The sequence below is a fragment of the Myotis davidii genome, unplaced genomic scaffold (genome assembly GCF_000327345.1).
Source record: "Myotis davidii unplaced genomic scaffold, ASM32734v1 scaffold27, whole genome shotgun sequence".
In the NCBI taxonomy this organism is placed as follows: domain Eukaryota; kingdom Metazoa; phylum Chordata; class Mammalia; order Chiroptera; family Vespertilionidae; genus Myotis; species Myotis davidii.
In genome coordinates this window covers 665837-691615 of record NW_006297821.1, presented here as the reverse complement: position 1 = coordinate 691615, position 25779 = coordinate 665837, and the positions used below count along the sequence as shown (strand labels likewise).

At 46.8% G+C, this 25779-nt stretch overlaps 1 protein-coding gene across 3 annotated transcripts in view; it reads left to right on the top strand.

The window, feature by feature from the left end:
- Nucleotides 1–25779, top strand: part of TSHZ2 (teashirt zinc finger homeobox 2) — a 430695-nt gene that overhangs the window by 241899 nt on the left and 163017 nt on the right. For 2 of the 3 annotated variants that reach the window (XM_015570404.1, XM_015570405.1), the window contains exon 2: nt 13817–18759. In XM_015570404.1, coding sequence (XP_015425890.1) covers nt 13817–16884 — 3068 coding nt within the window. In that variant the 3' untranslated portion in view covers nt 16885–18759. Of the gene's footprint in view, nt 1–13816; nt 18760–25779 lie in introns of those variants that run through there. The other variant, XM_006773617.2, reaches the window with a different exon arrangement.

Sequence of the window (25779 nt, the reverse complement as noted above, 5' to 3'; positions counted from 1 at the left end):
GAACTAGCCAGTGTGTAAGTAATAAGGAATCAGGTGCTTGCCTGGGAGTACCAACCCCAAATTTTATAGTATTGACTTTCTGATCATCATGGATAATTCTTGGACAGAATAGCAAAAGGAGATACACTTTGTCTGACAAAAAAAATGTTATATTTTTCCATCATGATTGTTAGGCACTAACAAATGTACACACCAAGGAATAAACCAATGCCTCATGCAAAGTACATAGCAAGGCTAATGTGCAAGTATCTATAAAAATGTATCTAACTTATAAAGTAACAGCTATACAAAACTATGAAATATACATAGACTAATGGATAGATCATGAAGCTCTCAATTGTAAGAAACTCACCGCAAACTATCTTTAGCAAAAAAGGGATTTATTTGCTCATGAAATTTCAAAGTACAATGACAGTCAAGCTTCAGGCAGAGTTGGATCAAGGTTCCAGCTTCAATTGGTTGCAGTTTTCTGGGCTCTGGGCTCTTGTGTATGTTCATTTAGTCTTTAGACTGCCTTCCCTCATGCTAGTGTAATTGCTTCCAGCACTTCATGAGATTGTCTACTCATGCATGAGAAGAGTATCTGTTGTCTTAGGTTAGGCATGAATCACCTAAGGAAGCCACTCTTGCCAGGTGCTTGGTTTAGACAAGTCGGGGCCCACACACACACACACACCCCGGTGGTGCCAATCCCATGCACACTGAATAGATTGGGGAGCGACCACATTTTCTAATATGATGTAATCTGGATTACTGGTGATCTGTTTAGTTTTGTCCAAGAATTAGCAAATTTCTTATTTAAACGTTTATAAGTTAAAAAAAAATTGACAAGACCTTGGAAAGGACGCCAACGTCCCCTTGGAAACCTGATCATCAAGTATAAGTGCTAATTGCCTTTGTATCTCCTAAGAGTCATTCAAAGGCGTTAGAGGCTACATACACGAAGGTGTTTCTGATCATGTGCCCATGCCTGGCCCTGCTTCCAGGTCAGAAAACTCTGCTTCTTTTTATTGTGATTCCTCCAGGGAAAGATCCTTTATAGCCAAAAGCAAAGTAACTGACCAATTAGCTGAACACCACCTTTTTTGTTGTTAAGAAAAATATGTATACATATATTATTATTTTTTTAGAACTCAGCTTTCATAAGAGTGGTTTGGAAGTTGGCTGAGAACAAACAGGAGATTTTTAAAGAAGAGGAAAATACATAAAACAGAAGAAAAGGCCAGAGAGAATATCAAAGGACAAGACAGTGGAAGTCTTATGAGCCACCTATAGGTGCTCACTATTGGAGGCTGTTAGACCACCAGCTAGTCCATCCGCTCCCACTGTCCTCTCCTGGGAGAACAGTCAATTTAGTTCTACTGGGAGGAAGGGGTGCTGATATAATGACCTCAAGACTTTTCCTATTTACCCCTATCCTTTATAGGTAGGGACAGAGAAAAGATGACAAGCCTTGAAGGGATCATTCTTGAAGTAGCCCTTACCTAAAATCAAAGGGTCAAAACCCTGGAGAATTTTCCATTAGATTATTCAAGCTGTCGATTCAAAAAGATTGAAGACCTCTGTAGCTCCCAGAATTTGGGCTGTTTCCAAGAACTGCTTCATCCAACTGTCCAGCGCGGGTTTGGCCTCAGATCAGACTTGCTGTTTTATATGAGTTGCCTCATTTAAAAGCTAACCTAGTTAATTACGAGCTGAACTAGGTCAGGATTTATGTGACAGTTACTGGAGTTATTTAGAAATGCTAATCCCTTTCATCATTCCCTTTTTTTGTTTGTTTGTTTGTGTCTTGTAGTATAAAAACACTCAATCTGATAAGGGGATTTAAAGGAATCCAGAAAGAATTGATTGAGAATAATGCTAGGAGACTGCTGGATTTTTTTTTCAGACAGCACTTGAAAAAGTAAATACTAACAACCCTAAGAATCCTAGTCATGTTGCTCTTCATGACTTGGGGTTTGTTCTTCTAGTAATAACAAGAGGGGACGCACATCCAGTACTTACTATGACCAGGGATTCTGAGCTCTCTCCAGTTATCTCAATCCTCACAATCATGTTTGAGGCAGGTACTATTCTCATCTCCAATTTACAGAGGAAGAGATGGAGACCCACAGAGGTTGTTAGGTAGCTCACAATGAGAATGTAAGAAGGGGCAAAGGTGGGGTTTGAACCCAAATAGGCTTGCTCCAGATGTCCGGCACATTATAATGCCGGGGAGAGTGGTGCACACATTTTCTTGCTTGGTTTTCTTTTAATCATAGAGAGCTTCTTCTCTGTGCCGCCCCCTGCTTCACAGACAACTAGAGAACAGATGAGAATCACCCTTTCTCAACTCCAACACCCAAAGCTGCCACTGACCTTGACTTTGGGGCATTTCTCAATTGTCAACCTCGGGCTAAATAGTTCTCCATTGTTCAGGGCCATCCTGTGCACTGCAGGGGGGTTGGCTGCATACATAGCCTCTCTTCCCACTCGAAGCCAATAACACCCCTTCTCCAGCTGTAACAACCAAAGAGGTCCGCTGGGACACAAATTCATTCCTGCCTGAGCACCACTGAGTTAGTGCGATGGTGACCCAATCGGCTCTGGAACCACGTGCTATTCTGTAGAATCCAGCCACCAGGAAGTGATCCAATAGACTCATTCACCTATGGTGCAAAAGCAAGATAAGGGAGTGAGTCTTTATATCTTACAGAGATGAGTTCTTGGTCTGCCTCACACCAAGTGAACAAAAAAGTCAAGTAGTAGGGTGTGAGGCAAGAAGCAGCAGAGAGAGAAGTTGCAGGGTTGAGGAAGGAAGGGTCATTCTGATGACCTTGAACCCTCACCCCACCCATCCCTGGCTTCCTTTGCCTCCCAGGCAGACCATGTGGACACCTCCACCACCCAGCAGGATATCATGTGGAAGGGGCTTTTTTGTCATTTTCTATGGCTTGAAATGGATTAAGACCAGTGAGTACAATCTAAGTTTGTCAGCTAGACAAAACCATGCTTTATGGATGCACTCACTCACTCATTCAGTTACTTCTTCCTCTATGCAACACATATTTGACCAAGTTGGCCTAGACAGCAGCGGGATATAGTGGTGAGCCAGACAGAATCAACTTGCTTCAGGGAGTCTTACTGGGAGGACAAATGAGTGAATCGGTGGGTGGGGAGGGCTAATTACAAGTTGACATAAGGACTATAAGAGAAAAATGGGGGGTGGAGACTGAGATAGAAAATAACTTTGGCAGTTGGGGATCTGGGGTGAGTGAGCAGGAGTTACAGTGAGCGAGGGTGAGCTCTCTGAGGACAGGCATTTGAGCTGAGGCTGAAAGAGTGAGAAAGACTTTGAAGTAGGAAAACAGCAAAGGCTTCCACTTACAGTGGTTCTCAACCTGTGGGTCGCAACCCCTTTGAGGGTCAAACGACCCTTTCACAGGAGTCGCCTAAATACATCCTGCATATCAAATGTTTACATTATGATTCATAACAGTAGCAAAATTACAGTTATGAAGTAGCAACAAAAATAATTTTATGGTTGAGGGTCACCACAACATGAGGAACTGTATTAAAGGGTCGCGGCATTAGGAAGGTTGAGAACCACTGACTTAGGAGAAAATGAATTTCAAGGGCTTTAAAGAAGGAAAGAATTTGGCAAGTTTGGCAACAGGCGTTAGAAATTTGGCTTTAGAGACCTCGGCAAAGAGGACAGTGATGGGACTGAGGTCTGAGGTGGAGAAAAGACGAGTCACTTGACTAAGGTAAAGAGACCAGTGAGGAAGCCACAGCATCTCCACAGAAGACAAGATGGCCTCTGATCGAGGCAACACGGACATGGCTGAGAGCTGGAAGAGTTTTGATTTAGTTTAAAATGGCATTGACTTAGGTACAGAGACTGAGGAAAAGGGAAAAATCCATCATAGAGTCTAGAACAGCCATGGGCAAACTACGGACCGCTGGCCCGTTTGAAATGAATAAAACTAAAAAAAAAAAAAAGACCGTACCCTTTTATGTAATGATGTTTACTTTGAATTTATATTAGTTCACACAGACACTCCATCCATGCTTTTGTTCCGGCCCTCCGGTCACGTTTAAGAACCCATTGTGGCCCTTGAGTCAAAAAGTTTGCCCACCCCTGATCTAGAATCTAACAGATCCAAATTCAAGTCCCAATTCAGCTGGCTGTCTCCGGAGAAGTAATCAGCATTCTCTGTCTGCCACTCAACGTCATCATCTCATGTGAAGATGGAATTTGAACAACATACAGTGTTATTGGGGGGACCAGGTCATGGGAATAGGTATAAAGAAATTAGCCCACCGGCTGTTCCATATGCATTTGCTCTCAATCGCTAGTAGAACTTTTTAAAGTAGAGCATAAGCTGCCTCAAAGCTGGGAGTCCCAATCACTGAAAATTCCGAGGATCGGTGCAGGGGGTACGTACCTGCTGATAGAAGGATTAAAGCACATCTAGAAAGCTTGAGCTAAGAGTTCTCCGCAGTCCATAGATTTGATGAGATTGTATCAGGGAGGAAACCCTGCTCCGCTCCAGGTGGGGGAATGGAAGGGATGTTAGGAGTCTGTACACCATGGTCCTCTCAACCAGGATGGTCATGTGATGATGCTGGCGGGGAATCTACCATGAAGAAGAGTTGGGAAGTCCAGCGTCTGGGCTGTTGCTCGGAGAACTGAAGAAGACCAGGGCAGGGAGGTGCCTCCCTGGCTGAGGACTGAGCCTAAGACATGAAAGGTCTTTGCACCTTGACTTCTGTGATCCTGGAGACAGCAAAGGCATGTTGCCCGAGAAGCAAAGGCCGGTCGCTCTCTGACAGCGTCTCTGAGGGAGCAGTGGTCTTTTTCTCTCTTTCTTTCTTAATGGGAAGTGGTCACAGCCATGAACTTAGCAAAGCAGCAGGTTAAAATTGGCCCGTTCTCGGCTAATGCAGTTAGACATTTTTGAGAAAAGGCAATGAGAAGTGGTCATTATCCATTATCTGCATGAAATATTTCAGAGAAAGAAGCAACATTTGTGAGAGAGAGAGAGAGAGAGAGAGAAGATGTTTGACTTGAAGCCAGGCAAGAGGGAAACAAGATCACCTCCTCACTCTGTGGGAAGGCTGTGCTAATGATGTCATTTCAAGTAAACTGGGAATATCTGTTTGAAAAAATACAGATGGTGCATCAGTTTCTCATACTTTCAGAAGGTTGTTCTGGACAATGATTCTCTGTCCCTTGAGTTGGGAAAACAAAAAACAAAAAAAAACAAAAAAAAACCTCCAAACTTTCCAGTCGGAAAGAACTGCATATGTGCAAGTGTTTATACATCCCGATTCGGGGACAATGTATAGAAAATCAGCAGGCACGTTTTGCTGCAAACAGTTGCTACCAGTTGAAACCGCGAAGCCTAAACCTCACACGTGGGTTGGAGAGCCTCCTCCCACTGGGGAGTTTCTGCTTCCTGCTTCAGTGCACGTAGTTTTGTGCCCTGCTCCTGATTTATGCGTCTCTCGCTGTGAGGATAATCTAAGGACAAGGATTTCTAAACTGGAACTTCCAGAAAGCTTACGATGTGGCCCTCGTCTCACCCTTCCTCATGAATATTTTCTCACTCTGCTTTTTAACATTGTCACCATGACATCGCCCAGTACTCATACGTGCCGGATGAGATCCTAGGTGGCTGAGCACAAAGCATTTGTGGAGGAGACCTTCTGCCTGGAGCATTCGTCATCCCTCTCAATGCAACACCCAAGGCCTCTAACAAAGATCTCTCCTCTCGGATGGCAGTTACTTCATTTCTTGAAGATTGCAGACATTATCATTATGGGTAATGACCTAATAAGTTGCTATTCGATGTTTGCACATCACTTCTTTGGAAGTTCCCGGCACACAGACCACTGGCTCCTTGTAGGAATGATTTAATAGCAAGCAACAAACCCCAAACTGGAGGAAACTCTTTTCTGTGCATGACACAGACCAAGCTGGCTCATCTCCGGTGCAAATGCCATGGAGAAGCTTCTGGCATGGGGCAGGAGTGAGAGCTAACAGACTGCCACAGCCAATGGGTTCCAGCTCTGGGGGTGCAGGTGGCAATCAGGACGTATGTTATTTGTAAAGTCCTAGAACGGGCCTGGCTGGTGAGGCTCAGTTGGGTGGGCATCATCCGTGCACTGATAGGTTGCTTGTTCAATTCCCAGTCAGGGCACTACCTGGGTTTTGGGCTTGATCCCCAGTAGGGGGCATGCAGAAAGCCACTAATAGATGTTTTGCCCTCTCTCTCACCCTCTCCCTTCCTCTCTTTCTAAAAATCCATTTTAAAAATCTTTTTAAAAATAAAATAAAGTGCCTAGGACAGGCCTGGGAAGTCCAGAGGTCATCTTCCTGGCTCCCACACTTTATCATATTTGATCCTCCTAACCGTAAAGTGAATACCCCCATCGGGCTCATTTTACAGATGAGGAAGTTGAGCCTCTGGAAGTTCCAGTAACTTTCCTCAAATCCCATTTCCATGGTAATCGACAAATTTGAAACAAGGCCAGTAGGCCATCCTGTCTGTTCATTAACTGATCAGCACTTGCATCAGTGACTTCCATTTCTCTCTTGCTCCGTGTTTCCCATTACAAACTGGGAGCAACTGTCTAGGCCAAAGGTGTTTTGTCTTATTTTTTTAAGATTTTTTTTATTGATTTTGAGAGAGAGAGGAAGGCAAAGATAGAATGAAAGATTAGTTGTCTGCCTCCTGCACACCCCCTACTGGGGATCAAGCCTGCAATCCAGGCCTGTGCCCTGACCAGGAACCAAATATGTGACCTTTCCATGCATAGGATGACGCCAAACCCACAGAGCCGCACCAGCCGGGTCCGTTTTGCCTTTTGATCCCCGGAGAGGAAAGGAGTTGGAATTCTCAAAGTCATATTCTCTTTTCACAGAGCTGGTACCCACACACCCATATGGACCTGAGCAGGGAGAAGTCAATTGGCTAAATATCTTGGTACTAATTACAAATTTGCCCTGTATGGCAGGCATGTGTACCCCCACACACACACGGATCTTGTTCCATGATTTCTATTCCATGACCTTGGGGTGGGGCTGAGAGTTTGCATTTCTAACAAGTTCCCAGGGGAAGCTGTAGTGCTGGTCCAGGGCCGCCCTTTGCCCGGACACAGCCCTGGAAGGTGGGCAGCCCTGGGACGGCCACTGCTTTTTGGGATCGACAGATGATAAAGTCAAAGAGCTGGTATGAGGAAGCACCAGAGAGGCATGCCTGATCTTCAGTCTCTTTGCCTCCCCTGGGTCCCTTGGTTCAGGGTTTGCAAACGGATGGGCCGCAGACATACTTGATTTCATCCACCTGGTGTGTCCACACAAATTATCCAAAACCTTAGACGCCCCTGGCTGCTCCTTGAGTAGCAGCTGCACTCTTTCAGTGTGGCATAAACCTTCCAGTCACCCACGGCCCGCTGCGCCTCTCTTGTGGGTGCCAGATTGTCTCCCTCCCGCCTGACCTGCTTTGCCTGTTTAAGTCACCTGCCTTCCTCCAGGAATGCATGACCTTCCCCCTCCATCCGTGTGCAGCTTCTCTCCACGATGCCTCTCTCTACCCGCCGTGGCCTTTGGAGAGCGCTGTGATGCAAGTCCCAGTGAAACTCGACTTAAAGTACCTTGCATGTGCCGGCTGCATAACGTGTCTTGATTAAATGAATAAACAGATGAACCTCACAGGCACGGCGAGTACTCACTTCCCCTCACTTCGACTAGCTTAGGCCTTTTCTGCTGATGACCGAGACGTGGACAAAGTCACAAAACCCGATTAGAAGATAACTTGACAGTCCAAAGAGCGGTGGCGATGGCCCGGGAGCGTGCCCACCACAGGAGCACATTAAGTAAATGGACTTTTTGTTCATACAGGCCCCACCTGTTAGGCATCCACTGCGCTCTGAGAGTGCTCCAATCCACTGAATGGTCTGAAGGCAATAACAGGAGAGACGTTGCTGTCTTTAATGACTTTCAGAAAGTTCTCGCTCCATCTCTGCAGAGCACTTAAGGGCTTGGGAGAAGTCGCTCATCATGGCACCCAGTGCATCTTCAGCATCCCTTCCGACAGAGAGCTCACCTGGCCCTGTATTCATAGAAGAGGGGATACGCCTTCCCCCTCCATCCGGGTGTACATGTCACACTCATGCTGAGTTCTGCATGGCGTGGCAGGGATAAAAAGCCACGCGCCACGAATGTTGTTTTTCCCGTTGAAAGTGTTCCTGTTAGAAATGTGTGTGAACTTTGAAGATTTCTTCAGACGGCAGGAAGGCCAGGCCTTGGCTCGTGTTCCTGGGCTCTCTGTAAAGGAATGGTGTCAGCCTATCGCCTCCTGAAACACAGAGCACATAGGTCCCTTCAACCCAGGGCCAGGCCACCACCGAAGTGGAGCTCAGCCTCCTTGCACTAAATCCTCCATCTGTTCCTCAGCCTGCCAACAAGAGTGCCAATTAGTGCCAATAATTGTAGCCGTACTCGACCATGGTCACCAAAACACTAGAGGCTCATGACAGGGAGACCTCTTCTGTGTCATCAGTTAGCGTATCTACCAGGTACATGGCAAGAAACTCTTGCAACCTCCTCATTTACGTCCGCCTGCCCACTGGAATCTTCATATGATTTTAAACTGTCATTTAGTGGGGCAGATTGGCGAAAATGATCCTGTCACCTCCGGATGTGTTTTTAAATGAGGTCTTGGTTGAATTCTGGGCTAGCGTCTGAAATCAGCTTTATATTCTATGTGGTGATCACTCCGCTGCCACTTTAGGAACCATCAGTGCTTTACTGAAACACTTTATTGTGGATTTTCAAGGCCACCCCACAAATGGACACCCAGCAAAAATATCTGTCATTGAACAACAGGCCACCCCTGAATTATTTTGCACAACTTCATTTAAATCATTCTGACTAGACATTTCTGGAGCAATTGAGGTGGTATTATTTTTTTTAATTGTTTCTCCTTGGTTTTTTCTAATCTTTAATATAAGAGGTAATTTCTAAATATTAAGGGTTTATTTCTGAAATTCAAAAATGTGCAACATATGTATTTCTCTAATACATTTCTCCTTTTTTAAGCCAAGACTTCAGGGGAAGCCCTCCCTGATGTTTGTGTAGTGTGCCTGTTGGAACAGCCAATGCACCCTGTCCATGACCCCCAATCAGTCTGTACTTTCAAAGTTCCCATGTGTGAGTCTTTTTTGAATCAAAGTCTGCTCTGCCAAAGGGTGTGTTTTCTGATGTTTTGCAGTCTCGGTGCTCATCTGCACTCTTCACACCTCGAAGTCTAAATCCACAGCTCAGGGATACCTAGCAGCAAAGTTGGAGGCTGAGTTGTTCCAAAAAGATGACCTAGGAACAGTCCTTCTGATTTCTTCATTGAGAAAACTTGATCGGGTAGTTCTAATTCACACCTGAACCATGTTGGGCAGGGGGGGTGCTTTACCCATCACAGGTGCCAATTACATGGCTGAGAAGCAGACCCAGAGTTTGCCCCTGGAGTAGCCCCCTTCCATTGCATGACCTACCTATTCACTCATTCACTTAGAGTTCATGGGCATCATTCTGTGCCAGGGTGTGCCCTCAGTGCTGGGCGGAGCAAGGCCTCTGTCTTCAGGGGGACAGAAATTTGATCTTTATATCCAGGGGGAGGAGGCAATCAGAAACAAACAAGATTTCCGAGTGTACTGGGTGCCATAGGGATTTCAGCACGTAGATTGATATGACCTAGAGTTGCACAGAGAGGGGCCATTTGAGCTGAAACCTGAAGAATGAAAAAGAAGCAACTATGGGAGGGTCCAAAGAAAGAACTTAGCAGGTAGAGAACTCGTCAGTTGCAAAGAACCGTGTGAAGGGAGGGTGGTGAAGCAGGGGCAAGCGGACTGCTATGCCTTAGGCATGGACAGGGAATGACCCTGCAAGAGCAACAAAGCAGAGGCCAGGCCCAATCCTCACACTCTTGTGCTAAGGGCTTGAATTTTATTGTAGATGCAGCAGAAGACATTGTAGAAGTTGAAACAGAGCCATGTCACCACCTAGTACCTTTCATAAGGAATGTGCTAGCAGGTCTTTGAAAAACAGTCCGGAGTCAGTCAGTCATCCAAGTGAACAACGATGGTGGACCCGGCAGAGCGGAGGCCGGGAGTGGAGCGGAAAGTAGCTCTCGTGTGGGTCACTCATGCAGAGCACTGATGGGGTTTGCTCATGAGTCAGCTGTCCTGGCAATGGAGACGCTCCCTGTGGCCAGCGTCAGACAGTGGGAAGGGAGGAAATGAGGAATTTAGTTCGGAATGAAAGATCTTTTACCCGGAATCAAGGAGATTCTACGGACAACAGTCCTTTCTCACCGTGTCTCAGCGGAATTGCAATCGTCTTCTTTTGCTAAATAAGTATTCATAAGAATCAACTTGCCACTCATCCACTTCACCAAGGCTCACACATGAAGGAAGCTTATTAAACAAATCATCGGGAGAGAAAGAGAGAGAGAGACAGATGCTCATTATCCGGCCCAATCACCCACTTCTGGCTGCCCTCCCTCTCCCACCTCAGCTGCCCGTGGCAGACAAAACCACTTAAGTGAGGTGAGCAGTTCTAAATGTAGAATATTAACATGTGTTTTTAAAAATTACTTGGAACCCGCCGCCATTGTTCTAATACACTGACTTTGACAGATGCTTCGGCACTTTTTTTATGAGGCTCTTCAATGCGTTACCTTATCGGGTGCATAAGCTTTAGTCTGTCCTGCAGAAGAAAACAGACAAGAAGGGTCTCCCAGCACGAGCTACTCTCCTGTAAAGGCGATAGTAAACATGCTAATGCCTAATTAAGCAGAAAATCCTATCTTTACTGCGGGGGAGGCGCTGGCTCCCTCCGACTTCTCTTCTGGGGAATCCATTTAGAAGGACAAAGTGGATTGTGGAATTGAGCTGGTCCAGAGAGCTCAGCTTCCAACTGTCAGCAGAAAAGAAAGAACAATTCTCTCCTCCTTTTGCAAAAATGACTACACAGGCTGGGGTGTGTGTGTGGGGCGGGGGGGGAGTGTGCACACGCACACACATGTCTTTCATCAACCCACACAAAATAACATGAATTACTTCCCAGCTTCCCACTAAGTATCAGGCCCTGTGCTAGGCACTGAAAATACTGAGATGAAAAACCTTAGCAACGCCCTTAGCCACCTGTGATGACAGAAAACCCTCTTTTTTCCCTAAATGCATTCCCTTCTCTGTGTGTGTCTGTGTGTGCATGTGCGCACGCCTTTTTCCTTGTTTCTGTAGTACATTCCCCATTCATGTGGTGGCTATGTCTTAGCCGGAACAGTAGTCTTGGGTCATGTGTGTTGTCCCAGAGCAAGAGTGACAATGCCCCTCTAGTTCTCAGGAGGGATCCCTCTTAGTTGATAAAAGTTGTCCAATTCTTTGAAGCACTTTGGTTGGTTCTGTAACAATTTTGTTTCTTAATTTCGTAACAGATGTTCTCCCTGAACTTAATGATATGACTCCTTTTGCAAACATAAAAATTAGTCCAAGAAAAAAGAAAATTCAGTGAGGATGAGGGGGTCATCTAATTCAGTCCTTCGGCTATTTTTGAACCAGGGTTTTCTTGTAAGCAATGACCACTTATTAATGGTTGTTTGACCAGATCGAGTAGCTTTTGGGTCTGGAAATTAATTTATGGAACTAGAAACCAGCACACCAGTTTCATGAAAAACCCACTTGTCAACTTGCTAGGAGAGCAAAAACACAACACCAAGAGCAATAAAATACTGAGCACGGCCATGAATCTGGCAGCCGGACTCAATTTTTACATTTCATCTTGTTTGATGGCATCTTGCCCTTAAATCGTGAGGTCTTGTCCCCAGAACTCCCACAATTCTCCCCTCCGAGGTGGTTATCCATTTAGTGACATTTCAGTGAACTTCCACTGCTAACCTGTAACCTTGGGGTCTCTGCAATGTTTTCTTATTCAGTTAGTTGGTAATAGAAAGAGAGTGGAGTCTGGTGGTTAAGACCATGGATTCTCTCATCAGACAGGGTGCATGTCATGACTATGATACTAGCTGTGTGGTCTTCAGCAAGTTTATTAACCTGAAAGCCTCCGTTTCCTCATCTGGGAAGTGGAAATAATAATAGTTCCTACTCCATTTAGGTATGAGATGAAATGAAAGAATGTATTTGCAGTGTGGTGAGCATAGGTCTTAGGAGAGTGATTGCTCACTAATATTCCTCCTCAGCAGCAGGAGCCTTTGGGGTTCCTACTGCAGCTGCTTTATCCCCAAACCCCCCTCCCCCATTAAAGGAATATTAGAGTGCTATTCCCCCGCTTCCCTAACCTTCCGCCTGCCTACAGGGAAGACCTCCAATGCATGATCCCCCTTCCCATTCCCTGGTGAATGGGAATATTGCCACTGCCCTGGGGTTTCTCCCACCTGCACTGAGGGGGAGATAGAGGCTCGGAAGGAAGGCACCGCTCTGAGATCATGCAGGCCTTGCAAATCTAAGGCCGGGTCGCCCTTGCTTTGATGTTTCTTTGGTTGCATTTTATCCATGTGGCTCTGAAAAGGGCCAGTGAAGAAAATGAGCACCTGGACACAAATAGTCCCATTCCCCATCTCCACGAATGGCTATTTGCCCATTAATTCCCTCTGCGCCCACCCTCTCATGCCTTCATTTTCCCTATGCAATTACAGGTCCTAAATCCTTTCGGAGAGGGGAAGGCATGCATCCCCAATAGCATTTCGCATCTACAAATCAAATGTAAAATTGGCACCTCCTGACGGTTCCCCACAAATCACAGTGCATTTGAAATTGCAGGCACAAGACAGAGGGAATTTTCCACCGGGTCTGCAAAGGTTTTCATAAAGCTGTTTGAGAATAGTAAGATAGTCCCCAAACCTCCCATTCTGACACCATGTGCTATTATTTTAAAATCATTGTTTGCTGAGCTTACATAATTTTTGGGCTATCAATGGAAGATCTTTTTCAGGACTCCATAATCTCTCTTCCTGCTGTGTGATGCTCTACAAATAAAAATGTAACAAAGGGACACCAGCTATCATGAGTATGAGGCTGTGCATTCAGATTACTTCTGAGCACTCAAAAATGACTTGTTAAATGACCGTATGTCAGTAGACCCAGGCGTCTTGGTAAACCTTATGATGGAGATGCCAAGGGCCAAGTCTTACCTTTCTTATGCACAACGTCCTTCTCGGTAGAGATATGTCTTTAACAGGCTTTGGATTTTAGTCCGGCTTTCCTGAAAGTCACATGCATGAACTTAGCAACTGTCCCATTAAAGGAATATTAGAGTGCTATTCCTTAAACATGACAATCATTAACTTAGCATTCTAGGCATTTGTGAGGAACTATAGATCCTGCCATTTAAGAAGCCAAGGAGGCCCAAGCTGGTTTGGCTCAGTGGATAGAGCGTTGGCCCGCAGACTGAAGGGTCCCAGGTTCGATTCTGGTCAAGGGCACGTACCTTGGTTGCAGGTTCCCCGGCCCTGGTATCTCTCGATGTGTATCTCTCACATGGATGCTTCTCTCTGTCTCTCCCTCTTCCTTACACTCTCTAAAAAATGAATGGAAACATATCCTCGGGTGAGGATTAACAACAACAACAAAAAGAAGCCGAGGAGGGTTAGGTAGCACGAAGGGCATCATTTGGCTTTTCCTGTATCCACTGCCTACCGTTCATGCACGTGTAGACGGATTGCTCTTCGGTGGGATGTGGAAAGCCCTTGTCCCAGTGGAAATCGGGTGGAACCTGTGACCTGGTGTTGATATTTCATCTCTTCTTGTCTTGCAGGCTACGCCCAGGAGGAGCAGCTGAAGGACCAGGAGGAGATAAAAGAGGAAGAGGAAGAGGAGGAAGACAGCGGTTCTGTGGTTCAACTCCAGAGCAGCAATGACCCCGGGACAGACGAGGAGCTAGACATGGGCCCGGAGCCGAAGGGCTGCTTCAGCTACCAGAACTCCCCGGGCAGCCACTTGTCCAACCAGGATGCGGAGAGCGAGTCTCTGCTGAGCGACGCCAGTGACCCCGTGTCCGATGTCAAGAGCGTGTGCGGCCGGGATGCCCCGGACAAGACAGCCGGCGCTCGGCCCAAGCTGCCCGGGGAAGCCCACAACTGCATGGACAAAATGACGGCCGTCTACGCCAACATCTTGTCTGATTCCTACTGGTCGGGCCTGGGCCTGGGCTTCAAGCTGTCCAACAGCGACAGGCGGCATTGTGACACCCGAAATGGCAGCAGCAAGACGGATTTTGATTGGCACCAAGACGCTCTGTCCAAAAGCCTGCAGCAGAACCTGCCCTCCAGGTCCGTGTCGAAGCCCAGCCTGTTCAGCTCGGTGCAGCTGTACCGGCAGAGCAGCAAGGCGTGCGGGAGCGTCTTCACCGGGGCCAGCAGGTTCCGCTGCCGCCAGTGCAGCGCCGCCTACGACACGCTGGTCGAGCTGACCGTGCATATGAACGAGACGGGCCACTACCAAGACGACAACCGCAAAAAGGACAAGCTGCGGCCCCTGAGCTACTCCAAGCCCCGCAAGCGAGCCTTCCAGGACATGGACAAGGAGGACGCCCAGAAGGTGCTGAAGTGCATGTTCTGTGGCGACTCTTTCGACTCCCTTCAGGATTTGAGCGTCCACATGATCAAAACGAAACATTACCAAAAAGTGCCTTTGAAGGAGCCAGTCCCCACCATTTCATCAAAAATGGTCGCTCCGGCGAAGAAACGCGTCTTTGATGTCAACCGGCCGTGTTCCCCGGACTCCACCACGGGGTCGTTCGCAGACTCGTTTTCGTCCCCGAAGAGCAGCAGCCTGCAGCTGTCCTCCAACAACCGCTACGGCTACCAGAACGGCGCCAGCTACACCTGGCAGTTCGAGGCCTGCAAGTCCCAGATCCTAAAGTGCATGGAGTGTGGGAGCTCCCACGACACCTTGCAGCAGCTCACCACCCACATGATGGTCACAGGTCACTTTCTCAAGGTCACCAGCTCTGCCTCCAAGAAAGGGAAGCAGCTGGTGTTAGACCCGCTGGCGGTGGAGAAAATGCAGTCTTTGTCGGACGCGCCGAACAGTGATCCTCTGGCTCCCAAGCCATCAAGTAACTCAGCTTCCGACTGTGCAGCTTCCACGACTGAGATAAAGAAGGAGAGTAAGAAAGAAAAGCCGGAGGAGGCCAACCAGGAGGAGAAAGCCGTGAAAAGCGAGGACTATGGAGACCTTCTACAAAAGCCTTTAGACCCCACAATGAAGTATCAGTACCTGCGGGAGGAGGATCTGGAAGACGGCTCCAAGGGTGGAGGGGACATCCTGAAGTCACTGGAAAACACTGTCACCACCGCCATCAACAAGGCCCAGAATGGGGCTCCCAGCTGGAGCGCGTACCCCAGCATCCACGCCGCCTACCAGCTGTCGGAGGGCACCAAGACCTCCTTGCCTCTGGGCTCCCAGGTGCTGCAGATGCGGCCTAACCTCACCAACAAGTTGAGGCCGATTGCTCCCAAGTGGAAAGTCATGCCCCTGGTTTCCGTGCCCACGAACCTGGCCCCGTACACTCAAGTGAAGAAGGAGCCAGAAGACAGAGAGGAAATGGTGAAGGAGTGTGGGAAGCAAAGTCCCCGCGAAGAGGCGTCATCTTTCAGCCACAACGAGGGCGAGTCCTGCTCCAACAGCGAACCCCCTTCCGAATCCAAAAAGGCTGAGCCTTGTCCCCCGAAGGAGGAGGACAAGCCGATGAAAGAGGGCGGTGAGAAGGAGAAACCCCAGCCCCTGGAGCCCGCGTCTCCCCTCAGCAACGGGTGCGCCCTCGCCAACCACACGTCGGCCCTGCCGTGCATCAACCCGCTCAGCGCGCTGCAGTCCGTCCTGAACAACCACCTGGGCAAAGCCACGGAGCCCCTGCGCTCCCCTTCCTGCTCCAGCCCCAGCTCAAGCACAATCTCTATGTTTCACAAGTCGAGTCTCGGTGTCATGGACAAGCCGGCCTTGAGTCCTGCCACTGGGAGGCCGGCCAGCATGTCCAGGCGCTACTTGTTTGAGAACAACGATCAGCCCATCGACCTGACCAAGTCCAAAAGCAAGAAAGCCGAGTCCTTGCAAGCACAATCCTGCACGTCCCCGCCTCAGAAGCATGCTCTGTCTGACATCGCCGACATGGTCAAAGTCCTCCCCAAAGCCACCACCCCGAAGCCCGCCGCTTCCTCCAGGGTCCCGCCCGTGAAGCTGGAAGTGGACGTCAGGCGCTTCGAGGACGTCTCCAGTGAAGTCTCGACGTTGCATAAAAGAAAGGGCCGGCAGTCCAACTGGAACCCTCAGCACCTTCTGATCCTGCAGGCTCAGTTTGCCTCCAGCCTCTTCCAGACATCGGAGGGCAAGTACCTGCTGTCCGACCTGGGCCCCCAAGAGCGAATGCAGATCTCAAAGTTTACGGGACTCTCGATGACCACCATCAGCCACTGGCTGGCCAATGTCAAGTACCAGCTTAGGAAAACGGGAGGGACGAAATTTCTGAAAAACATGGACAAAGGCCACCCCATCTTTTATTGTAGTGACTGTGCCTCCCAGTTCAGAACCCCTTCAACCTACATCAGCCACTTAGAATCTCACCTCGGTTTCCAAATGAAGGACATGACCCGCATGGCCGTGGAGCAGCAAGGCAAGGTGGACCAAGAGATCTCCCGGGTGTCGTCGGCTCAGAGGTCTCCGGAAACCATAGCTGGCGAAGAGGACACAGACTCTAAGTTCAAGTGTAAGTTGTGCTCTCGGACATTTGTGAGCAAACATGCAGTAAAACTCCACCTAAGCAAAACGCACAGCAAGTCACCCGAACACCACTCTCAGTTTGTAACAGACGTGGACGAAGAATAGCTCTGCAGGTATGGGTTTGCTCCCAGGTGGTGTGACGGTGACCTTGGAGGAGATGGGTCTCTTAGGCAGCTAACGTCTCCCCGTACCAGAGGCCAGTAGCCTGCTGGAATAAGACTTAGTTTTACAAAGACTAGAACCTGATAAATAAGTCCTATCTGTTCTCTCGTTCTCTCCACTGTAGACTTGGGCATTAGCATGAAATGGGTTTAGGGAGATGGAGCTCACAGGTTCCCGCTTCATGATTCGTGATCCCCATAGTTTCCCAAGGCCCAGCTTGCCAAGGCCGCCCAAGGCTACACGTCATTTTAATTAATAAGTACTAATTTCTCTCCCATCCCATTTCACCACCTCCCCTGCCCATAGGAATGCTAATGACTTAGAAAGTGAGACAGAAAAGGCCATCCACAGAATAAAGACTGTAGAGTTCCTGGGGGCAGCCACTGTGCAGATTTCTTAATCAGCTTATGAGTACTTTAAAGTTGTCTTTATCATCATTACTTGTAATCAATGCTTTCTGCAGCTACTGTCAGCACTCGCTCCCTTCTGCCCCCTTCCCTTTGCTCATTCCTCCCTTAGGCTTCCCGTGAATGAGCATCTGCCCTGAAGTCAGATGGTAGAAAATAGTATTCTCTGCACAACACTGAGATGAAAAGAGAGGAGGCGTATCTTCTTCTCTCATCTTCCATTTTCCCTAGGATAGACTAATTCCTGAGTTCACCTGTAAGGAAGATGGGTGTGACGCATGCCCTTGACATTGTATTTTACAGAAAGAAGCAGGTGATTTTCTGCCCACCCATGGCCAATGCGCATGGGTCCCCCAGCTTCAAGATGACTGGCATCATGTATCATAGAAGCTCTGTGCCTTGTAGAGTCACCAGTGCCCAGACTGTCAATGTTGTCCCAGAAAGAGGACGGAGGCCAAGGTCAGATACCTTGGCAGACTAGTCACACTGGCCATCTTCAAGTATGTTCGAGGCTGGGTCTTAAATCCCTTTTCTCTCAGTTTGTATCTTCTCTGCTGCCTTTTCTCTTCCCTCCAACATGACACCGCCCCATGTGTTAGGGACCCTCACATATATTCAGGGTGTCTTTCACCACAGGCCACACCCCACGCTGACTTAAAGCTTTGGCATTTGCTGGTCCAGTCTATGTTATGCTAGGTTACAGATGAGCTCTTTTGATTATTCACAATAAGACATGAACAGCTATGAATAACAAGGTAGAAGCCCTCATTGTCTCCAATGGTCAGAGTGTTTGTTTTTCAATAGGAGGCTTTCAGGTCAAGCCACAGAGGTATGAGCACTAGCAGGGTCCAGGTGGAGACAGGTGTGTATATATCGTGGCTTCAGGCTCACTTCCCAATAGGGAGGGAGGCTGGCAGAGTATGAGATGGTCACATGAAATAAAGGGTTAAAACGTCGGATCTGGGACTTTCAGTGAAAATATCTAAGACCTTCTGATAAAGGGTATGCCATCCCATAATTCCAATGGCTTCTGGGCTCCAATGAAGACTATTGTTTTGTTTGCATGTTTTTATCATGATAATTAAAACGTGTTACTGGCAGATTCATCTCTTGCTTTCTAAGCATGATTTGTTCAGCTCGTACTATTGAAAGAAACGCTGAAAACCATCTATTGAATCTACACATGAGCTTGGGGCTCAGCAAATCTATTTATTTGCTCTATAACATTTTAAGTTTTATGTAACTTGCTATTACACTTTTCTGGTCCTTCCAAAAAAATGGTGAATATACACAGAATATCCAAAGAGAAGAGACATGTTGCCAATCCCATAGTAGTAGGTTCAAACCATGGTGAAAAGGACAAATAGGTAATGTTTATTTGTGCTACAATAAAGACCAATTTTCCACCTGCTAGGTTTGTAATCATTTTTTAAATTAATATCACTGCCTAAATATTGTGATGTGGAAGTGGAGAGGGGGGAGAAAAAAAAAACTAGCCATGGTCAAAATCCGAAATGTGCTTACCCATTCTAGGGAAGCAAAGGTAAACCAATAGTTGGGGGGAAACCCACACAAAAGGTACTGAAAGCTGTTAAATGCGTAGATAGGAGAGCTCTGTTCCTCATCTCTCTGCATTTGTTCAGGAATAAATATCTCTGGTTTGGCCTTTTGGACCAATAACCCATATAACAGGGTTATCCTTCTGTGAAATCTTGATAGAAACACCGTGAGTCTGAGATTCTGAGGGTGGCACTGCAGAAACACAGGTTTGAGTATTTGGGACTCATTTCAAGCCATGGGAGTGCGCATGTGTTCTGTGACCATGAAATCGGTGAGGGTGTTGAGTGTGTTTATGGTGTTCTAAACATAGGCCCATCTGCCGGAATGGTTTTCCATGGCACAAAGGTGGCTTTCAGAGGCTTTGGTCACTTAGAAAAGAATCCCTGAGCCCCCGGATCCTCTTTTGGGACAATATTTATGCTAGACCTTGCTCACTGCTTAGAATGATGCATATATGGTTTTAAATGATCACCGAACGAGATCACTGCTATCTGGAACTCTGATTCTCATTGGTGTGCGCAACAGCATAAATCGCACAAAATGACGGAGAGTTTTAGAAAGCATGATCAAGATTTTGCGAGAAAGTTGGGGGCTTTACTGTATCTACATTCCCTATAGGATGCCAATTTTGACCTGAATTTTCTTTCCTTTCTTGGGTATGTCTTAAATCCTGCAAATTGCTCTGCCAAATGTTAAATACCACTTTTCATTAAATAATAATTAGCAAATATTAAATGTGCATCCTTATTTTAGGAGAGCAGTAATCTGAAAGTATTTCAATTGGTATTTGTATATACTGTACCTTTAAAAACCACATGCTTTAAACAATAGAAATTAAATAAAAAGCAAATTAACGAATCTAAAATTCATAAGGACTTGAAATTTTAGTCATTACCCTGTGATATGGTGTATACATTTAGCAGCACATTCAGCCTTGAAATCGGTGGCAGGAATGAATGAGCTGCCACCTTTGATGTGGATGATTTAATAAAAATCCATGTTCATGGTGAACAGCATGTAAGGTTGCCAGATAAAACACAGGATGTCCGGTTTAATTCGAAGTTCAAATAACTGAAAAACATGGTGTGGTTTTTTTTTTTTTTTGGGGGGGGGGGGGGTTCAGTTAAAATGTGGTTTTTTTTCAGTTCAGGATAAGTGTGCCCCAAATAGTACAGTAGCCATATTTTTATACTAAAAAAAAAAATCATTGTTTATCTGAGATTCAAATTTAAGTGGGAATTCTGTATTTTTATTGGCTAAATCTGGCAACCCTGACAACATGGATTATCTGATGATCAGGAAGAGCAAAATGGCTAGTCTAATTTTTTTTTAATTACAGTTGACATATAATAGTGTATTAATTTTAGATGTACAACATAGTGATGAGACATTTATATAACTTACAAAGTCTAATGCCCACCTAACATCATACAAAGTTATTACAATACTAGAGGCCCAATGCACAAAATTCATGCAAGGGTAGGCATTCCTTCCCCCATCTGCCACCTGGGCTTCCCTCACAGCCTCGGCTTCATCTGGAAGGTTGTCCAGAAGGACATCTGGTCTAATTAGCATATTACACTTTTATTATTATAGATTATTGACTATATTCCCTATGCTATGCTTTACATTCCCGCGACTGTTTTTATAACTGGCCATTTGTACTTCTTAATCCCTCCCCATTTTCACCCATCCCCCCAACCCCACTCCCATCTGGCAACCACCAATTTGTTTTCTGTATTTATGAGTGTATTTCTATTGTGTTTGTTCATTTCTTTTGTTTTTTAGATTTCACATATAAGTAAAAGCATATGGTATTGGTCTTTGTCTGACTTATTTCACTTAGCACGATACCTTCTAGGTTCATCCATTTTATTGCAGATGGTACAATTTCACCCTTTTTTTATGGCTGAGTAAGATTCCATTGTATACATGCACCATGTCTTCTTCATCCAATCTCCTATTGATGGTCACCTAGGTTGCTCCCATATCTTGGCTATTGTAAGTAACGTTGCAATGAACCTAGCAATGCGCATGTCTTTTTAAATTAGTGTTTTGGATTTCTTTGGATAGATACCCAGAAGTGGAATTACTGGGTCATAGGTAGTTCTATTTTTAATTTTTTGAGGAACCTCTATACTTTTTTCCATAGTGGCTGCACCAATTTATAATCCCACCAATGAGGGTTCTCCTTTCTTCACATCTTCACCAACAATGTTGTTTATTTATTGTTATATGTGCTGGACTCATTCATATCTATAAGAGGCATGGACCTTCCTTCAACCATTAAATAAATCTTGCCTTCCCTCCCTTCTTCCTTCCTTCCTTCTCTCCTTCCCTCCCTTCTTCCATCCTTCCTTCCTTTCTGACCCCGCACCCCCCTGCATTGTTTTCACCCTTCTCATCACATGAGTGGTGCTTTGGCTCCACAGCAGCTTCAAGTCCACATGGACATGTAGTGGTGAACCAGCAGCTGTGCTGACTGTATAGCAGCCCAAGTGCCGGGCCTGCCCCAGGCACTTGATGAACATTTTTCACTGTATTCCCACAACAGCCTGTGCGGGAGAGGTGGATCCAACCAAATTCCAGGAGAGGAAATGGAGGCAGAGAGTCTGCGTGAATTCCCCAAGATTCCACAATGTCTGAGCCTCACTCGTTTTCACCTAGCTAGAAAGCCATCACTCCATGCCCGGCACAGTGCTGGTCCCAGGGGATGAACCAGTGGCCAGAACAAGAGAACGCCTTTGAGCCCAGTGACAGACATAGATGGGCAGGCTGGGGGAAACATTGAATGGAGCCCATGGGAGGGCATCTGCCCACTTCAAGGGAAGTGAAGAGGGGACTGGTGTTTAGGAGGCAGTGTGATTTTAGGGGAAGACTCTGGCTGCCAAGGCCCGGAGCCTGAGTTCAAACCCCAACTCCTGAACTCTGGTTGATGTGCCCTGTAAAATGTGGACATATGAAAGTTGTGAGGATTAAGTAAATGTATGCAGTTCTTTTCCATAAAGCCTAGCACATAGTAGGTTCACAAGAAAATGTTATTCTAGACTGTCACTACAGGGCCCTGCCATGTCCCTTAGCCTCCCCTGAGATATATAAAGCTTGCAGTCTTGCTGGCCATGGTGGCTGAGTGGTTGAGCATCGACCTATGAACCAGGAGGTCACGGTTCGATTCCCGGTCAGGGCATATGCCCAGGTTGCAGACTCAATCCCCGATTGTGCAGAAAGCAGTGGATCAATGATTCGCTCTCATCATTGATGTTTCTGCCTCTCTCCCCCTCTCCCTTCCTCTCTGAAATCAATAAAAATATATTTGAGGGGGGGGGAACCCTTACAGTCTTCCCAGCTGATTAATGATTGGGCAGGTGATCCATGGGCCCTCAACCTGCAGTTTAATGATAACGATCTCAACTGACAGCAAAACTAGCACTCAGTGGCCTCTTCCTCTGAGCCAGGCATGCTTCTTCATCTCATCCTGATTTTGCAAATAGCTCAAAAGGTTTCATGATTTGTCTGAGAACACACAGTAAATGTACAGGTGACATTCAAACCCAGGGCCGCCCCATACTCACCAACTGGTCTCGGTCCCTCGGTTTCTCCTCCACTTTGCCTGATGGTTTTGGGTGCTACTCAGGCTAGGCGTACACATTCAACAGTGCAGACAAAAGGCTGGAAATGTGCCTCAGCGCTGAGTGATGAGCAAGGAGCAAGGCCTCTCCTTGGAGGTGCAACTGCGATCCAAATATTGCAACTCAGGGGCCGGGGCCGGACCTGCAGGATAAAGCCCCGCATCCTCACTCCCTGAGCGTCCATGTCCTTGTTCGGTGAGGTAATCATACATTCACCATATGGTGCAAACCAAGAACTGGCCCAAATTCCGGTGCAAGTAGACGTCTAAGAGTTGTGTGTGTGTGTTTTAAATCCTCATCCTGACTTTCTGGAATTCATTTTGAGAAACAGGGTCAACCACAGGATGACAGTATTTCCAGTGCAAGCAAGAAACAAATGCACCACCTCTCCTAACGTTTCCACTTGACCAGGCGACGGCTTGGCGCCCCTTGCGCTTGAGCGCGCTCAGTCTCCCTCGCACGTCCCCCTCATTTGGACTCCTGAGCGCTCAATCCTGACGTGTATAATTTGGTGCTTTAATATAGAGTAACATTATTTTTCATTTACTCCAATCTGCCATCAGTATCATCTTTTCATTTAACCAGATGCAATTCTTTTTTCTTTCGCTAAATTGAAAATCCATGAGCGACAGGGAGTGCAATGTTTTAATTAGCTCATATTTTTTATATGGATTTATGTCTTTAAAATACATTTGTGTAATTCTTCAGCTAAATTAAAAATGTCTTTCTGTGAAAGTGAGGAGGGGAAAATAAAGAGCTAAATGGTGTCATTAGCTTAGGTAGATGCGGGTGGAGAGCAGGGGCTAGAGAGGGACAGCCTCTACCCCTGGAGCACTTCCTAGGCCGATTTTGAACTTGCCCTTTATGTAAAGAAGTCTTTCTCTATAATGATGTCTCCAAAATGGCCTCAGGAGGGATTTTTTTAAAGGCACCGAATAGGTAAACAAGCAGTTACCTTCAAGGAACTAATTTGAAACTGAACCCGCCACTGAACAAAACAGGGGGGGAAAAAAAGAGAAGTCATAATGATAAACAGTTTTCTCCTGCATTTCTCTCTTTGTCTTTTTTTCTTTAAAAAAAACTATCAAGTTTAAAGCTTTCTGCGGTGCTTTTTGCCTGCCTTATAGGAGACAAGTGACATTGCGTGGTAAATGGGAGAAAAAGCCATGCAGAACTGAAATCTCTCTGGCGTTGACACTAACTTGCCCTCTATTGTTGGGAGCGAGCAGGAGCTCATGATTGTTCATCAGACGGCCTTAATGCGGCTCCGGCGTTCAGCTATAATTTCTGCTTGCATTTATAATTACTGTCATAGACTGCACACCTCGGTGAGCAGATTAAAGCTATAAACTATTTAGCCGAGGCTCTAAGACGAGGAACTTGATTTGTCTGGCAGGAGTTATTTGTTAGGGAGCTTGACATATCACATAAAAATGACTCGACTTGATGAAGAACAATGCGGTTTTAGCAATGCAGGGATTTTAAATCAGCCCCGACGCCACGCCCTGCAAGAGTCACAGGGCCGCTTGTTAAATGATATGTAGGCCACGGAGGTGACAGAGTGAATGCGCTAAGGGAACCAAAATAGAAGAGGATTTGGGTGCAGTGGCTGTCTCTCCTGACGCTTCCCCAGAAGGCACAGGAGCTGGTTGGAAGCCAGTGTCATGTCCTCTGAGTCAGTCCCCTGTGAAGGTATCAGGAGGCTCACCTGGCAGGACACGGGGATGCCACGAGCCAAAGGCACAGGTCACATTCTGGGGGAGGGCGGAACTTAGGGCACTTGTGCTGCTGTTGACAACGTTCACCTCTCCAAACCCAGGAGGCCAGGGCGATGCAGAGAGGAGGCCAGGGCGATGCTTTTTCCTGAACACTCTTTATTTCTTTGTTTATTTCCTGTGTTTGACTTGCAGGAGGCACAGGATATGTGTAGGCGTGGAGGACATTATCCTAGTGGGCTAATCTCCTAGTGATGCTGTGAACACTCAAAAAGTAATCCGAGTTCAGGTTGATGAGAGGGGATGGCTCCGCCTCCTCCTTTCTCCGCCTTGGTTCCTGGTGAAATGAGCTTCAACGGTGCCTCGGCGCTGGGCCTGGCCCACAAAGCAGGTGCCCGACCAGCTTCACTCTCCTCTCTGTTTTCCACCTTGGCCACTTGCTTCAAAAAAGATGTGTTTGCTGAAGGTTTAAGTCCAGGTGTGGGATGGGTTGTGCCATTTCATTTGAAGAAATAAGGAGAGACTTGAGTGCAGATTTAACTAAACAGCTCTGGGGTGTAACATGAAAGAACCGGGCGGAGCTGCTTCCCCTCTGACGCCCCCTTCTCTCTCTGCACCAGCTACAGTCCGGGTCACCGGTGCCAACCACGCTTAGCAAGGTCTGCCTTGGCATTCTCAGTGCAGAGGTTGGTGGCGGTGCTGATGAGGAATTGTGCTGAGGAAAGGAGGTGCTTAACGCAGAGTCTGGCGGTGCCCACCTCTCTGCCGTTGATGCTGACAGAGCACCAACGTGTATGGAGCATTTAGTGTCCCAGCTATCGTACTAGGCCCTTTCATAGGTTATCACGGTTAACTTTAACCCGGACGCTATGAAGAAAGACCTGTGATCACACCAGCTTACGGGTGAAGAAGCCAGCTCTCAGAGAGGTGGGTGACCAGCAAGGCCACACAGTTAGTCAGTGTCAGGGCTGGAAATCAGGTGTGGACAAGGCAGTGACTTATTGTCAGCCAGAATTTGGGCCCACGATTCTCCTAGCACCTTTCTGGGGTCCCATGGGTTATATTCTGTTGGGTGCTACACCCACGTGTAAGGCATGAGCCCTGTCCACAGGTTATACTCATGGGAGAGAAGATGAACTGGGGGGTGGGGGGCGGGGAGCAATATTTAAATATCCTGAAAGCACAAATCTTTGACAGAGATAACTTTCTACAACTTGGGCCCTGCAGCAAACTGGTGCTTTCAGTGTGTGTGGCTTTATCGGGTATTTTTTCATCAATAGAGAAAAAAAAAATGATGTTTCAGGTTATATTCTTTTCAATGCTACATTACTCGATTTCACAGTCAGATAGTTCTATTTCTGTTCACCAGAGGATTTTGTCATGTTTAATTGTTTATGCCCCCCTCTCAATTACCACCCCCCCCCCTTCCTTGCTGTAGCCTCCACTTCCCCCTTTGCGGCCTTCCTGTGGATTCTCTGGTGTGCGGTAACCATGGCGATGGGTCCCTATTGGCTAGTGTTGGCTCTG